Source organism: Elephas maximus, chromosome 10 (assembly GCF_024166365.1).
Source record: "Elephas maximus indicus isolate mEleMax1 chromosome 10, mEleMax1 primary haplotype, whole genome shotgun sequence".
Classification (NCBI taxonomy): Eukaryota; Metazoa; Chordata; class Mammalia; order Proboscidea; family Elephantidae; genus Elephas; species Elephas maximus.
Window position 1 is genome coordinate 79,699,046 of NC_064828.1, and position 17,207 is coordinate 79,716,252.

General features: G+C 39.1%; 1 protein-coding gene across 1 annotated transcript; it reads right to left on the reverse strand.

Moving 5' to 3' along the window:
• Positions 1-1,643: 1,643 nt before the first annotated feature.
• ATP6V1D (ATPase H+ transporting V1 subunit D) lies at positions 1,644-17,088 on the reverse strand. The gene is made up of 9 exons (XM_049898887.1): positions 16,945-17,088; positions 11,910-12,027; positions 9,459-9,538; positions 6,646-6,713; positions 6,289-6,333; positions 5,138-5,241; positions 4,529-4,595; positions 3,297-3,375; positions 1,644-2,345 (listed from the first exon to the last, which is right to left on the reverse strand). The coding sequence occupies exons 1-9, from the start codon at positions 16,983-16,985 to the stop codon at positions 2,204-2,206; spliced, it is 744 nt and encodes a 247-aa protein (XP_049754844.1). The 5' UTR covers positions 16,986-17,088; the 3' UTR covers positions 1,644-2,203.
• Between the last annotated feature and the right edge of the window lie 119 nt (positions 17,089-17,207).

A 17,207-nucleotide genomic window follows, 5' to 3' on the forward strand; every position in this document is an offset into this window, starting at 1 on the left:
CTGATTTAACAATATGCTAAGCCATAAAACCATCTTCACTTTTGTAGGTATTTTAACCAAAGCAGATAAATACCAGAACTTTAAGAAGCTACAGGAGAAAACTAGGGTACTTTTTGGCTCAGTGAAAGTAAATGTTGAGAACATGATGAATGCAATTAATGTCACTGATCTGTACATGTGAAGATTATTCAACTGTCAATTAAAAAAAGAAAGTCTACCTAAATGAAAAAGCACTAACCTGGCCCCCTACTCCCACCTTCCAAGTGATAAAGGCTTCCTGGAGGCAGCATGTAGTGCTTAAGAACCAAGGCTCTGAAGTCAAGACAGGCGTGGCTTGAGCTCCAGCTGTGCTATCTGACCTGTCAAGGCCTGAGTTTCCTCATCTACAAGAGGGAAATATTTCACCTCACCAAGGTGTTGTGAGGATTAATGTTAAGTAGTTCAAAATTACCTATTTTTAAAAGATTGTGAACGGAGTTGTTACTGCTTTTCTAATCACTACTGAATTTACATTGAATCTGAGATGTTATCCTGTCAACAGCAACAGGATTTCCTAAAAAGCAGCTCTCTCAGGACAGGCCCTGTATCTTACCTTTAATACTCAAAGTTTTAAATAAAGAGAAGGCAGAAAGGATAGAAGTTAAAGCTCTGAAAGTAGACTGCCTGGATTTAAATCCTAGATTCAACATTTTTTAGCTTTTTGACCTAGGACCAATTATTCAAGCTCCCTGTACCTCAAAATTTTCATTTGTGAAATGAAGGATTAAAATAATATGTGTTTCTTAGGGTGGTTGTGCTAAATGAGATAACATATGCAACAACTTAAAATAGTACCTGGCACATAGTAACTTATAATTTTATAAAAAAAAAAAAAAATTTTTTTTTTTTTATATAGCAGGTATTAAATGTTTGCTAAATCATATACTACTTTAAAAAAGTCTAGGCTACGTTAAGGAGTGGTTAAGCCCTTGGCTGCTAACCGAAAGGTCGGTGGTTTGAATTCACCAGCTTTTCCGTGGGAGAAAGATACAGCAGTCTGCATCTGTAAAGATTACAGGCTTGGAAACCCTATGGGGCATTTCTACCCTGTCCTATAGGGTCACTATGACTCCGAATCCATTCAATGGCAATGTTTGTGTTTTAATTTAGGCTGTGCTATCAATTAAAATATTAATAAGACTAGTGTCACAATTTCATTCACTAAAAAACTGTCCCATGGCCAATCATGTCAAAAATGCCTAGAATGGTTGCAAGAAAGACTGAGTAATCATGGATGGCTCACACCAAATCAAACAGCACTGAGAACCTCAGTCACCTGCTATGTCTACTCAAACCTTCATATATGAAAGACAGTGAGTTGTTACTGCTTATAAAATAGTGAAAAGCTACCTCGTTACTCCAAAATGGGAATGAGAATTTTTCTTTAAAGATTAGGAAAGAAATGATATTGTGAAGCCCTCCTAACTCACTGGCAATCATACTTACTAGTATCCCAAAACACAACACAGTGAGCCTATTAGTAAAACGCTGGTGTCTGGAGGAACACAGAAGGGAGGCTACCCATGACCTCCTACATGTTTGTAAAGAAAACTCTGTGGATGACAACAAGACTTATTCTCAGAAATTAATAAAAAGGGAACAACTTATTTTTAAATAATTTTACTCTGCTTACACCAGTCACATTTAAATTTGCAGAAGTGCTCCCATGACAGGACAGAGACCTGCCATGCAAGGAAAAATAAGTGAAGGCATTCATAAAACTTGGAGAGGAGGGCCACAGTAACACAAGGACGGCTGCAGCAATCTCAGACAACAGCACTAGGTTTGCAAGTACACAGGAACAGAGGGTGCACAGCGGTAGCTGACCTGCATGTGTTGGCCTGAGACCACTGATGTTTCCAATGGCAGTATTCCCTAATATGCCGGGTAAGCAGATCACTTGTAACACAGACCTAAATGCAATAGGTGACACTTCCCTGTGATACATCCTGCAAGTTCCTTGGCAGGGTTCTACAAATCTCTTGATACCATTGCTGAATTGTGATCCTGCAGAAGTAATCCCGTGAAATTCCCACCCAGGGAAATTTTACAACCAGTGAGATTCTTAGGCCAAAAAAATAAATAGCCACACAAACAAGCCTACACACCGTGAGTTAGAACGGAGCCAGCGTTAGGGCTTCCAAAAGGACCAGAGCAGGAAAGATTACTCAAACAGAAGATCCTCATCCTTCTCTTCAGCAAGAAGATTAGCGGGCTCTGTCACCTCCCCGGCTGCTCTTCGCTGCTCCAAGTCCTTCTCAGACTTTTCCTTGAGAATCTTTTTCTTCTCCTGTATCTTCTTTAACCTGTAAAGGGGGAGTTTTGCTGAATGCCGTGTGCCATAGATCTCTTTCAGTACTAAGTAGATTTGTCTTCTTCTAGTTTTGTAATAAGGATAATAAACACCCACAAGGTAGAACAAAAATTTACCTCTATCAATTTTAACTTCAGTATATTACTTATAACCCTTTTTTAAAAAGTAGAATACATGCTCATATATTTTAAATAACTGATTTCAAAAGCTCATATTTCAAGTTAAATATCGAAATCCATTCTCTAAAGAACAGGCTTTGAGCATTCAGACACTTATTAAAATGTCGGCTCACTCAATTTGAATAATCTCTAATACAACTCTGAAAGTCATTAATGGGCAGAAGCTAAATACGTTTGATAAGTAAGATTATGCATACACTCGGATAATATTCCTCAAGGTCTACAACTGCCATGTCTTTCCAGAATCCTGCCTTCCCCTATCTCCCACTTCACTGACCCCTGTACCACCTACTTAGTATTACTTTTATTTAACTCTACTGGCTCTAAAAGTTCACAACCAATTCCTATACATTCATTATTTCTCCTAAAGTACTATGCTAATTGTCTAATGGTAGAGACGATGATGCCCCCAAGTGCTTTATACTTTCTTTCTCCTGGAACATACTCAACATGCAGTACATATTTATTGATCAACCAATTCATTCCAGTTTCTTCCATCTTTTGCATGTGGGAGACATCCAATCTAAATCATTGTTTCATTTTAAAGAATACTCAAGCCTGTTAAAGTTTCTGGAAATACCATGTTTTAGGTATGTGCAAAACTTGACAAAAATTTGTCTCCACAGCCTTTGGCAATATTATTTCTTGCTTCCTATTTATTAGAATAAAGTATAATTCTAAAGAACATAACTCCACTAGACTCCTGGCAAATCAAGCCTTTGCAATGTGGAAAAAAGTGATCAATACTGTCAATTCCAACAAACCTGTAGAACTCTTCTCGCTCTCTCTCATCCAGCTCTGTGATGATGTAAGCAAGGGTTCGTTCAATCCGCGGAATGATGACTAAAAAAAAATACATAAGAACTTCAAATCTCCTTTCAAAATCCAGGGCTCATTTGTATGATGTTACTTATTTTTTTTCTAATTGTAAAATTAATGCATATTAATACAGAAATCTTGAAAAACCAAAAATGAAATGTAATCCAACCACTCAAAAGTAACTATTGTAAATATTTTGGTATATGCCCTTCTGGTGTCTCTTCTATCTACAGATAACATACTAGACTAAAATATGCACAACACATCAAATATACTGATTATATACGAATATCTAACATTGAACCACAGATGTTACTTTAAATACTAGAGCAATTTACGGTTAAAAAGATGAGCAGAAGGACTGGAATATATTGAGTTTTATGTCAGTCACTAGGCTCTACTTTATACAGAATTTGTCTGTTTTGCTTCTAGAACGTGAACTCCTTAAGGGTGAGCACTGTTACTCATTTCGCTTTGCTTATAGTTCTATGTACAAGGCACTAGAGGAAGCAGACAAGAAATGTTTTGCATTTTTAAAACATGAGATAACTTCCTTTGAAACATTAATAGAGCCTTATGTAAAATAACTTCTTTACTGGTCAGATCTGGCTTCTTTCTTTCCTTAAAACTGAAATGTTTCTTAATGGAAATTGAGTAAAAAGTATTGTCGACATTAACAATCATATTTTCAAACTAATAAAAGAGATGGAAAATAAATGAATCAAAACGGGAAAATTTATTTTTTGAAATCAAGGAGAATAGAGAACGTATAGGACATAAGGCCTAAAGGAGCGAAATTTAAAGTTAAAGAAGACATTAGAAAGATGCATCGCTTGACCAATGAAAGGAACTAAAGGAAACATGGGGGGCTCTTTGAAATGCTCTTGCACCCTTTACAAACTCCATGAATAACCAGAAACTAAGAAGACATTCTATTTTTAACTCACCACTCTCCTCTATAACAACCCCCAAGCATACACACATTTCTACTGAAGCCCTTCACACTTCATTGTGCCACTAATACACTTCTCCCTCCCCACTTGGGGCAGGGGCAACGTCTTACTCACTTCTGAATCTTCAGTGCTTCGTACAGCACCTGACTCCTAGAGGCTGGTAAGCAGTGTGGTGGTGTGGATAAGTGAATGGGCCAAGGGCCTCCACAGCAGCTTATACTCACCATGTTCAATGGCATTCACACGCCTGTTGGTTATCTTAATAGCTTCATCCAAAGTAACAAAAGAAGTCTAAAATTAAGAGGACAACTAAGGTAAGCACAACGTCTTCCTACTCCTGCCCTGTTTACTTGATTCCACTCGGATTGCACTTGTAGAAAATATTTGGGAACCAACACCACTACTTTTCAACATGCTTAAAAACCAGGAAATTCTTGGGAGACTTCCACACACCTAACACCGTATTTCCAGGCCAGTATAATTTGTTTACTCCAGACTCATATAAATAAAGACATAAAGTAAGCCAGATCTATGTTAACAAAGGAAAAAAGTGACTTTCATACATAAACCATGCTATACTTATACTTAAGTCTAGTAGTAACTGTTGCTTTTTTCACCTAGCAAAACTGCATAGCATTCTGTTAGTAATAAAAAGTAGTGACAATGATGCAGGAGGCACCACTTCAGAAATTAAAAGATCTTGTGCCTGCTTCACACAGGTTCATGGAGAGTTCGGATTGCTGACTGCAGTATGCACTGACTCAAGACCTGATCCTCCCATTTGCGTATCAGAAATGAAACTGCAGGGGTTCTCTAGCTCTGCTGCTACTCACCTGCAGTGAAGCTAGTTCCACCAGGAGTTCCACTGCTTTGGCATAATTCCTCTTTAGCTTAGCCAACTGTTCTCCACCTCTGGCTAACCCAGTCAGCTCATAACCTGAAAGAGCCAGGCAGACAACATTTGTAATTACAGAGAATAAACAATCTTCCTCATAAAATTCCAAAATAGAAGATAATTCAGACTACTACTGAATATGCAAAGATAAATTCAGACCCCTGTTAAATGCAAACATGAGGTGCCCATCTCACCACAGGACTATGCTGCAGAATAGTTTCCACAAAGACACTATTCTAAACGTAACCACAGGAAAAGCTTTTGCCCAGCCTTCACTTCACTGGCTTGCTAGATGAAGCAATGTCCCACATTCCCTTTGTAAATCATACTGCCTGATGACTACAATATAGTAACGTGCTCTGTTAACAGGCGACACTCTGGGACGCTCTGCTTCTTTATTCAAGCTGTACAGGTGACTCAGAACATGTTCGAGTTTCAACGAACTAGACTTAACGACTGTTGTGTTTTTTGGTACATCTTATCATCGGTAATGCGTACTACAATGTTGCAAGGTGTAATTTGCTGATGTTATCATTCTCAGATGTTTACTCACAGATGTTCAAAGATCAGATTTATACAGATACTGATTTGTAAAAGGCAATAATAACGAAAACTAAAAAAAAAAAAAAAAGAGGTGTTCCACTGACATGTCAGGAACAACATACAACAGAGTTGGAATGAAACCCTGTTGTTAAGTCAGGGACTGCATGTATTTGTTATTCTATGTGACTTAATTAAATATTATATAAACCAATGAGCTATGAGTGCCCAAAAAAGAACACTGTTTCAACAACAAAAAAAAAAGTTGATTACCTTTGGAAAGATGTTATTATCAAAAAAAGGAAAAACGCTATCAAATTAGGAATGGGTGAGGCAATTATAAAAAACTGGGAAGAAGCTATAAAAATCTACAAAGATTCAGCAGTCAGATTGCATCAGTGTCTAAGATCCTATCATACTTTGAAAGACCCAAACTGGAAACTACAAACAATACATTATGGTTCTACAGAAAGACAACACAGAAGTCGAATTGGTGGATTTACTCTCAAAGAAAGGGCCATGGCCTTACATAAAGTGTTTCATACTTACTATCAGTTCCTTCATGGTAATGTTCAAACACTGGCAAAGTAACACCTGTTAAACAGAGAAGTATGGATGGAGTCACAAAATATCCTTGAAGTACTGTTTTTCAATCACTGCTTCCAGTGTTTCTTTTTCATCAAATACTGAAAAGTCAAGAGATTAAGTTTGGGATTGCAGCCAGTCTCAGTGAATGAAAAAAGTCAAATCAACCTGGCTGTTACAATGGTTTTAACATGTAAAACCATATCAACTGATTCTAAGGTGAAGAGAGAAACTGGGAAATCAAGCTCATGCTATATAAACAGGTTAATTTTTAAATGTTATATTTTCTCCCCCATGGCTTCTACAGGATTGAAAAGTTACCTGCTACGTTATCTTTCTTTGCACGAATCTTCACTTGGGCTTTATTCACATTTTGGATAACGGTGGTGCTGCAGAAAAAGAAAAGCCTTTATTAATTGTATTTTTAGAGTGAGAAATAAACCTACAGGGGCCCATTGGATACTTTCAACATTAAATTAGGCCATGAATAATGTTGTTGCTGTGTGCCATCGAGTCATGAGACGTCACAATTAAGTAAATTTTGATAATTGCCTTTTTCCAGAAAAGGAGAGAAATCTCTGCTGCCAGAGGAGGGCCTCAGAGAGCAGAAAATGAAAATCATTCATTCAAAGCATTAAACCTGTTGCGGTCCAATGGATTCCAACTCACAGCAACCCTACAGGGGAGGGTAGAAATTCCCATAGGGTTTCTAAGGCTGTAATCTTTACGGAAACAGGCTGCCACATCTTTCTTCCATGGGGTAGCTGGTGGGTTTAAACCACCAAACTTTCAGTTAGCAGCCAAGTGATTAACTACTGAGGCACCAGGGCTCCACAGTCAAAGCATTAGCAATGAACAATGACTTTGAAAGCACATAAAAATGCTTGAGTTTCCAGTCATACATGTGGTGCACGGATGTGACTTTAAGGAATTATTCACCTAATGTAATTTGGAGAAAACTTTGCTTCCTTCTAGGTTTCCTGCTCAACTGGTTAAGCAGTTCAATTCCTTTACTCCGGAACCTATCTCATTTCCATCAGCCTTGTCTGACCCCCCCCCGTTACTATCATAAAATGTGTTTTCTCCATAACTACTCTTAACCACATTCACATAAGAAACACTACTGATTCCCTCTTTCTGCTGGAATAATCAATGCTATTTGTTCTCTTACCAACAGTGGCAAAACTTAAGGCTTACCAAAGTGGTAAGGGCAGTATGCCCCTCAGGCTGAAAGACCTATCACCAGGTAAAGCTCTTAGATAACACACTCTGAGAATGGAGGAAGAGTCCACGTATAGTACAAATGTTAAAGTGCCAGGCTGCTAACTGAAATATCGGAGGCTTAAGTCCACCCAGAAGCACCTCAGAAGAAAGGCCTGGCAATCTACATTCGAAAAATCATCCTTTGAAAACCGTAGGGAGCACAGTTCTACTCATGTGGGTATCATGAGTCAAAATCAACTCAACAGCAACTGGTTAATGGTTAAAAATGGAGACACTGGAAGATGTTTGCTTAAGGGGTACTGAGTTTATGTTAACGGTGGCAAAATGATCTCACAAAGGAGAGACAGGATGGTTCCACAACTTGAAGGATGTAAACGATGTTACTGAATCGTACATGTAAAAATTGTTAAAACGGCCTATGTATCGTATTTTCGCCAAAGTAATAAAAAAAAAAAAAAGAATGGACATATCATGTCATTGGGAAAAGAAGACTAAAATCGGAAACCCTGAAAACAACTTCCACCTATGCCCCTAACTAGCCCTGTGACTTCAGGAAGATAATTAACTTAAATTAAGAATAGTAACATTTGCCCTGTCTACCCCATAGAGTTATTTTGAGAATAACATATGCATATTGGCACAACCCCTTTGTAAAGCAATAATGTAAAACATTTTCTATGCTTAAATACAACTTTATGCATATACTGATATGACCAGTACCAGTCAAGTCGATTCTGACTCACAGTGCCCCTTGAGTTGCAGAGTAGAACTGTGCTCCACAGGGTTTTCATGGTTATGACCTTTCAGAAGCAGATCGCAGGCCTTTCTTCCAAGGCACCTCTGGGTGGGTCTGAACCACCAACCTTTCAGTTAGTAGCCTAGAGCTTAACCATTTGTGCCACTCAAGGACTCCAACTGATATGACAAAAGCTATAAAGTTAGTGCCCTTTAATCAATTCTGTTCTCAAAAGTTTATTCTAAAAAAATACTTCAATAGAAACAAAGATGTATGTGCATGAAGATATTCACTGCACACATTCTCTAATATTCCAAAAGCCTAAAAATAAACCCAAAGGTCCAGCATTAGGAGAGTTAATAAATTATGATGTAGCTAGGTAAACATGCCCATGGAAGCAGGAGTCAAGAAATCACATTATGTATTACAATGGACACATCTCCTGCAAAAGATCTCCTTAAAGTGTTGAAAAGCAAAGATGTCACTTTGAGGATTCGCATCATACGCATGTGAAAGCTGGACAATGAATAAGGAAGACTGAAGAAGAATTGATGCCTCTGAATTATGGCGTTGGCAAGAATACTGAATATACCATGGACTGCCAGAAGAACAAACAAATGTGTCCTGGAAGGAGTACAGCCAGAATGTTCCTTAGAAGCGAGGATGGCGAGACTTCGTCTCACATACTTCGGACATGTTATCAGGAGAGATCAGTCCCTGGAGAAGGACATCATGCTTGCTAAAGTAGAGGGTCAGTGAAAAAGAGGAGGACCCTCAAAGTGACACAGTGACACGGCAAGGATTGTGCGGATGGCACAGGGGGACCAAGCAGTGTTTCGTTGTGTTGTATGTAGGGTCGCTATCAGTCAGAACTGACTCCATGGTACCTAACAACACAAAAGATAAAGATTATGCAACAATGTGACCACGTGGAAAGATGTTTATGATACAATGTTAAATGAAAACAAACTACTAAATATTAAGTGTTCTCTGTATGCAACTATATAAAAGGTACATGTGGAAGGCAATGGAAACAAGGGTGTTAAGGCCATGGAGTTAAAAGTGCTCTTTATTATTACTACATAATTTGTCTTTAAGCATATATATTTTTAAATTTCAGAATGGTTTTTAAATAAAATTATGAATTTCAAAACACCTCATTTAGTCTTCTTACCTGAAGTCTCCAGCTGTGAACTTGGCCTCAGCAAGTGAAAAGGCCGCTTCTCTCATCACTTCACCCATCAACATTTTAGTCTGGAAAAACATACACCAACAGATTTAATCAAGTTTCTAGCAAGGAAATCATAATTACGTTCCTTTAATAACCATCAGTATTTTATGCTTGGCGTGCACGTAAATATTAATTTGATAATGTGATAACAAAATGAAACAAAAATTTCCAATTTTGCTTGAATGTTTTTGATTACGGTCACTAACAATGTTGCAAGACCATGAGTTTTATAACTAAAACAGCATAATAGAAAACTACGAAGCTTTACTAAAGGACCTATCTTATTCTTTAATGGGTACATGCAGGTTTACTCAAATTAATCTCCTAAATTCTTTGCAGTTGTAGTCAAAATCTTAATGGCATATTGGTTCTGGACAATTTAATATTGAAAATATCCAATAATTTTTTTGAAGGAGAAGAAAAACTGAGGTAGACGGGTGGGGAATTGCCTTATCAGGTATAAAAAATGTACAGCTATGATAAGGAAGTATGTTTGATACTAGTACAGGTAAGTGAATGAAATGGAAGGGAGTTCAGAAGCAACCCCAGTTCTACATGGAAACTTAGTAAAGAGACCATTCAACTGGCAATCATTTGCAAATGATAAAGTTAAATTCCCACATCACATCACACCAAAAAAAATTCCAGACATATTAAAAATAAAAGTTAAAAAAAATGAGTAAAATAGAGTATTTTCTAATATTTTACCCAGATGTTATATAAAGACTAACATATTTAACCAAACAAAAATTAGGATATCATTAAAAAAAAAAAAAAAATGGCTTGGAGAAAATATTTTTAACGTTATACACACTAGCCTCCCCTAAAAGTGTGTGTGTGTACGTACATATATATATATGTATAAATATGTGACACACACATATATACATACATGTCTATATCCACAAATAAACATGAGAAGAAATTTACCAAAAAAATCAAATTACCAGTAAACATGAAAAAACGTTCAACCTCACAAATAATCAAAAGCAGTGCAAATTAATATAATACCGATTTTAGTCTGATCAACTGGCAACAAATTAAAAAAAAAATTAATACACAATCAGGAAGACTTTAAGGAAAAAACACCCCGACACATCATTTGGTAGGAATATAACAAAGCAGTATAATAATTCGGAGAGCAATTTGGAAGTTATCTATTAAAAATTTAAATGGATATATCCTTGGCTCTAGATTCTAAGATTTCTTTTGTAGAAAAATGTTAGCATATACACACATAAGAATTTAAGGGCAAAAAGAAAGGTAAAACTAAATATTCATCAACAGAGAAGTGGTTACATTCCATTATCCATGCAATGGAGTACCATGAAGCAATTACAAAGAAGAAAACAGATGTTTGTATTGAGGAAACCCTGGTGGCGTAGTGGTTAAGTGCTACGGCTGCTAACCAAAGGGTCAGCAGTTCAAAGCCACCAGGCACTCCTTGGCAACTCTATGGAGCAGTTCTATTCTGTCCTATAGGGTCGCTATGAGTCGGAATCAACTTGACGGCACTGGGTTTGGTTTTTTTGGTGTGTATTACTGTAGAAAGCTGTCCACGTTCTGCCACCACGGAAGGAAGGGGAGAATGTTATAGAATTCTAGAATTTTATGTATATAAACCAAAGTGTCAGAAAGAACTACCTTTTGTGGTAACTGCAACCAATGTCATGGAACACTATGTACAATTTATTGAATGGGACACTAATTTGCTCTGTAAACTTCCACCTAAAATACAACAAAATATTAAAAAATAAAAAGGAACTACCTGTGGGAAATGATAGAAGGATGGATGCCAGGGTTATGGGGAGACAGGGGTTATGGGAGAAAAAGCATTTTTTTTTTTTTTAATGTATTTCACATATCGCTTATCCAAAAAGCATTAGTTAAAATGTACATGTCAGTACTACTTTAGGCCCTGGAAAAATAGTGCTGCATAGATAAAGCCCCTGCTCCCATGAAGCTTATATTCTAGTGAGGGGAAACAAACTAGAAAACATCATGCAGTAGTGCTACCGTATAAATAAAACAAGATGTGACAGAAGGAAATACAGGGGTCACTGCTGGTTGGGTGATCAACGATGGCCCCTCTGAAGAGAACGGAATGGTAAGAGAAGCCTGTGGTGAGAAGACCTGGGGAAAATGCATTTCAGGTAGAAAAACAGCTAATGCAAAGGCGCTAGAGATCAAGCGGGACTTTTCGGGCAAGGTTAAGGAGTTTGGATTTCATTAAATGAACTGTCTGAAGCTTGTTATAAAGACAATGCCATTTTTACTTTTGAAAAAAAAAATAATTATAATAACTTAGAGAAAAATTAAAAATGCCAAGGGCCAGGCTGGATCTTCCTTAGATAATTCTCAAATAAATATCGTTCTAAGCAAAGTTCATTCTACCTCTATTATCTTCTTTAGGATCTGTCGAAATCGAAGAGTCAAAGCATCAGATTTTTTCTTCAGAAGGTTTCGACCTGTCTGTGCTCCTTTCAATCGAGCCTTCATGATGGTCTGTGCCCTAAAAAAGAGAGTCAAAGACATTTCTTCCCATTGTTTAAAAGAAACAAAATACCTCCCCAACACAGTGTTAAAATGTTTTATTCTTTGATGCCGTGACAGTGAGAATATATGGCATTTGTGGCTGACAGGTTTGGTTGATTTTTCAATACTACCGTTTTTCCACACTGAGCGTTTGGTAGATGAGAAGTTCATTTAAAACAGAAAGAATTATTCTGATAAACAACTATTTCTCTAGAATATATATTGATTAAATCATAATAAGTTATCAGGAGCCCTATTTTATGATGCCAGCATAATTTAAATACTCATTTGATTTGTAAATTAAAATATTTTTACTTTTTATTGTGCTTTAAGTGAAAGTTTACAAATCAAGTCACTCTCTCACACAAAAACTTACGTACACCTTGCTACATACTCCCAACTGCTCTTCTCCAAATGAGACAACCCACTCCCTCCCTCCACTCTCTTTTCCTGTCCATTTCACCAGCTTCTAACTCCCTCTACCCTCTCAATCTCCCCTCCAGGGAGGAGATGCCAACATAGTCTTAAGTGTCCACCTGATCTAAGAAGCTCACTCCTCACCAGCATCCCTCTCCAGTCTAATCCCTGTCTGAAGAGTTGGCTTTGGGAATGGTTCCTGTCCTGGGCCAGCAGAAGGTCTGGAGACCATGACCACCATGGTCTTTCTAGTCTCAGTCAGACCATTAAGTCTGGTCTTTTTATGAGAATTTGGGGTCTGCATCCCACTGCTCTCCTGCTCCCTCAGGGGTTCTTTGTTGTGTTCCCTGTCAGGGCAGTCATCGGTTGTAGCCGGGCACCATCTAGCTCTTCTGGTCTCAGGCTGATGTAGTCTTTGGTTTATGTGGCCCTTTCTGTCTCTTGGGCTTGTAATTACCCTGTGTCCTTGGCGTTCTTCATTCTGCTTTGATCCAGCTGGGTTGAGACCAATTGATGTATCTTAGATGGCCGCTTGCTAGCGTTTAAGACCCCAGACGCCTCTCTCCAAGATGGGATGCAGAATGTTTTCTTAATAGATTTTATTATGCCAATTGACTTAGATGTCCCCTGAAACCGTGGTCCCCAAACCCCGACCCCTGGTCCGCTGGCCTTCAAAGCATTCAGTTTATTCAGGAAAGTTCTTTGCTTTTCGTTTAGTCCAGTTGTGCTGACCTTGCCTGTATTGTGTGTTGTCTTTCTCGTCACCTAAAGTAGTTCTCATCTGCTACATAACAGATGTTTTTAAAGATTAAAAAAAAAAAAAATCTGTCCATTAACACATAAATTTGAAATGGATTTATCTTCAGACCAGCAATTCCACTGAGAAATTCATCCCACCAATTTACTCTGTGTGTATGGAAAAGCACATACAAGGATAAACATTCCAGCTTTATTTGTAAACATATGGAAACAAGCTAAATTTTAAATAAATCATGGTGCACCACACGATGGAATGACATGCAGCCACAAAAGAGAGAAAGATATACATGTACACATATGCAAGAATCTCCTCATATTTTACTGCAAGGAGCAGAACAACATCTACAGTGGTCTCAGTTATACAAAGTAATGAATAAATGTGCTTAGAGAGATGCAGAAATAGTTCCAGACAGGATCCACAGAAATTGGTCACAGTGGTTACCTCTGGGGAATGGGGCTACGTAAAAAAAATCAGATTTACTTTTTACTACTATACTCTTTTGTATCTTTTGAATTTTATACCACAGCATTAAGGTGTTTTGACATCATCAATCGAGACCCAAATACCAATCATTAATTTTAAATGACTCTAGGTAGCAAATGACATATATAAGATCCTGAGAACTGACAAGCTAAACTTACACTGAGGACTCCTCACCTCCTTATTTTAATCTTTTCCAATCAGAAGCCGCAATACCAAAGTCAAGAAAACAACAGCAGAAACTGACATTTCTGTTCTTGCTGCCATATGCCACATAAAATTTAGTAATTTAAAAAAAAAAAAGGGTTTGCGTAATAAAATTCAACCACAGATTGCACAACCTAGGCACTTAAAGTGATTTGTTAATGGGGATATAATTTCACACAACGGGTGGTTTAAAATAGCATGTATTCACGGGTCTTTTGACTAAATTCTTGGGACTATACTAAAATCTCTTACCATCAGGTTAAGGTTACTGAGACAATTTTACAGATGGAACGAACTCCAGACATTATTTGAGATCAGGAAAATGAGGTACAGAAAGATGAAGCAACTTTCCCAGAGTCATTCTGTAAGAAAAGGCAGGTAGGAACTTGAACCACAGGGGTCTCGCTCCAGGGAATCGCCTAAGGCTCAAACCTAAGTCTGCTGTGCCCCAACCACGTGCCACACTGCCTCGCCTTAAAGATGAAAAGTAGCATCTTTCTTTAAAAGATCTATTGTGGCTGACTTTGCACTGACTGGTCTGATTGGAGATCGAACCAACTGAAGCTGGTTCAGATTTCGGCCTGAGCAAGAGCTGTCCGCTCCATTGTGTACATTTAACATACTTTATTGTTGACACTATCCACCAGACTTTAGGCTCAAAAGACTTGGATCAAATTAAGCCAAAACCTAGTAAGTACTCAGATTGCAGCAAGTCTATAGTATAAAGGTGAACTGACTGCTAAGATTAAATTCTACATGCCAATTTTAGTTTCCTCCAAGGCAACAGCACCTCTGTCTACTGGGCAAATTTAAATTTTTGAGACTGTACAAGAGACTGGCTCAAGGGCTTACGGCTAGCTATGTGGCTGAACCTGGATTTGATAGACCCCTGTGGACTCAAAACCCTACAAGCCTTTTGGTTGCTTTCTCTGGTGCAAAAGTAGGGTTTCGCAGGATAATACTTTAAGTAGAACTGTCTATGAAACAGTAGTCTCCGGTGCATCTTCTAGCCCAGGTCTCAAAAAAACTTGCTCTTTTAAATCTTTCAGAGCTACTCAGCACTATGAAAAAAAAGTCTGACCTTCAACTAAGATGACAGCTTTGTTTCCAGTTGAATCAAAGACATCTGACTATATGACGAAGTACCTGCTGTCGGGCCTTTAGAGAAGCAATTACTTCCTGCACTTGATTTTCCTCTCAATTAGCAATTTCACCTTCACAAACCTATCATTTTTTTTTGTCAAGCTCAGGCAAGCATATTTCACTTTGGTTGTCCTAAACAAAGTAAAAACAAGAAATGTGAGCATTCTGACTACCCTGGGTAGTCCTGATCCTTATTTGTTTCACTGAAACTGCCTTTCTACACAACTGGCTTGCTCCCCAGCCAGTGCAGCAGCTATTAGAAAGCCAGAAGGTAAAAGTGAAAAAAATAAAACTTTTTGTTTCATTAAGAGATATAGGAATCCTGACCCAGTCAGAGATCTGGGTTTAGAATTTGAATATAATTTTTATTTTAAGTGTTCTCAGATTCTTTGAGAAAAAGGACAAGATGAGGAAAAACAACAGAAAACCTCAAAGAGATAAGACCACTGAAGACCTAAATGTCTGAGCCAAAACTGATTTTCTGCTTCCTCATTGAAAAACAGAAGAAAGAGGAGGAGGGAGAGAGAGAGAGCACAGGTAAGAACAATTTTTACTCTTCACAGGTTGTTAGGCACATTTCAGAAAAATTCAAGTCTTTTTTTTTTACAAACTGGTCAAACGCCTATGCTAGTCCTCCTGTCAAAGAATTCGGGCCAAAAGGGAAAAGCAGCCCCATAGCTGAACAGATTCCAAGGCATAAGTTTACTCAAGGAACATTTTTTTTTTTTTTTTGTGGACCTGCTATGGGTTAATAATCAAGACGTTCTCTTCTCTCCACCTGAAGAAAGATCACAGTCCAGTGGGAGAGAAAGATATGCAAACAAATACCCGCTTTACGATGTGACGGATGGTATTAACAGGGGTGTGAACCAGGTGCGGTGGTGACTGAGCAAAAGAAGTGCCTCAGAAACTCAAGGATATCTTCCCATTCCAAGCGACATTTGACTGGGTATAGAAAAAGGAAGGAAACCCTGGTGGCACGGTGGTTAAGTAGGGGTTAAGGGCTACGGCTGCTAACCAAAAGGTCGGCAGTTCGAATCCACCAGACACTCCTTGGAACCTCTACGGGGAAGTTCTACTCTGACCTATAGGGTCGCTTTGAGTCAGAATCAACTCAACAGCAATGGGTTTTTACAAAAGGAATAAGAGGATCCACGATCTAATCTGATGTCCACGGTACAGCGAGTCCATTCAGTCCCCCGTATGGTTTAGGTATCTCTTCCGTGTGTTCCCCACCGCACTCAACTTCCCCCCTCAGAGCATTTATCAAACCTCATTTGCTTGTCTATCGGCTAAGCTGTGGAGTCTGTGAGAGCAGAGGTGGTGACGGTTCAGCTATATAAACCCAGGGCTCGGCACAGGGCCGGGTACATCCCAAAACCCACTGCCCTCAAGTCGATTCTGACTCATATCGGTCCTATGGGAGAGAGCACAACTGCCCCCATAGGATTTCCAAAGCTGTAAATCTTTCCAGAAGCAGACTGCCACATCCTTCTCCCGCAGAACGACTGGTGGGTTCCAACTGCGAGCGCTTAACCACTGCGCCACCAGGACTCCCTGCCTGGTACATAGTAGGCCTTAATAAGGGTATGGGGAATGAGTACTTCGATTAATGCGTAGAGACAGCGCGCCTCCACAAAAGCCAGCAGGCCAAGCTTCTGATCTATGGGCTGTAATCGCTCTGTCCAGTCTGGTTCACTCCGGAGGAATTGGTGTGGGGCCGCCGAAGAGCCTCGCCCCAGACTCAGGAAAAGCGGTTGGGAGAGAGTGCAGCCAGGATGGGCCCAGAAAACAAGGAACCTCGCTGCTGGTCCACAGTATGAAGGGACCGCTCTCCCGCCAAGCGTTCCTGAGCCTGAGTGCCGCTCTTCCCATTCTTTTACTTACATTCGCGAGGGAAAGATCTCAATTCGGTCTTTGCCCGACATTCTGACGATGACTATTCGGCTCGAGTCCCCGGCCGGGCAACCGTGGATGCACTACCTCCAGTTCCCGCAGCCTCTGTGACTTCCCCGACCCGAGTCAGCTGGTTGGGTCACGTGGCCCCTCGCGTTGCTAAGAAGCAGCAGGACACGCACTCCAGTTCCGTTTCCTGTTAGCACATGAACAGGGAGGGGACGAGGAAAAGGTGGTGCCCGGATGTTGAGGCG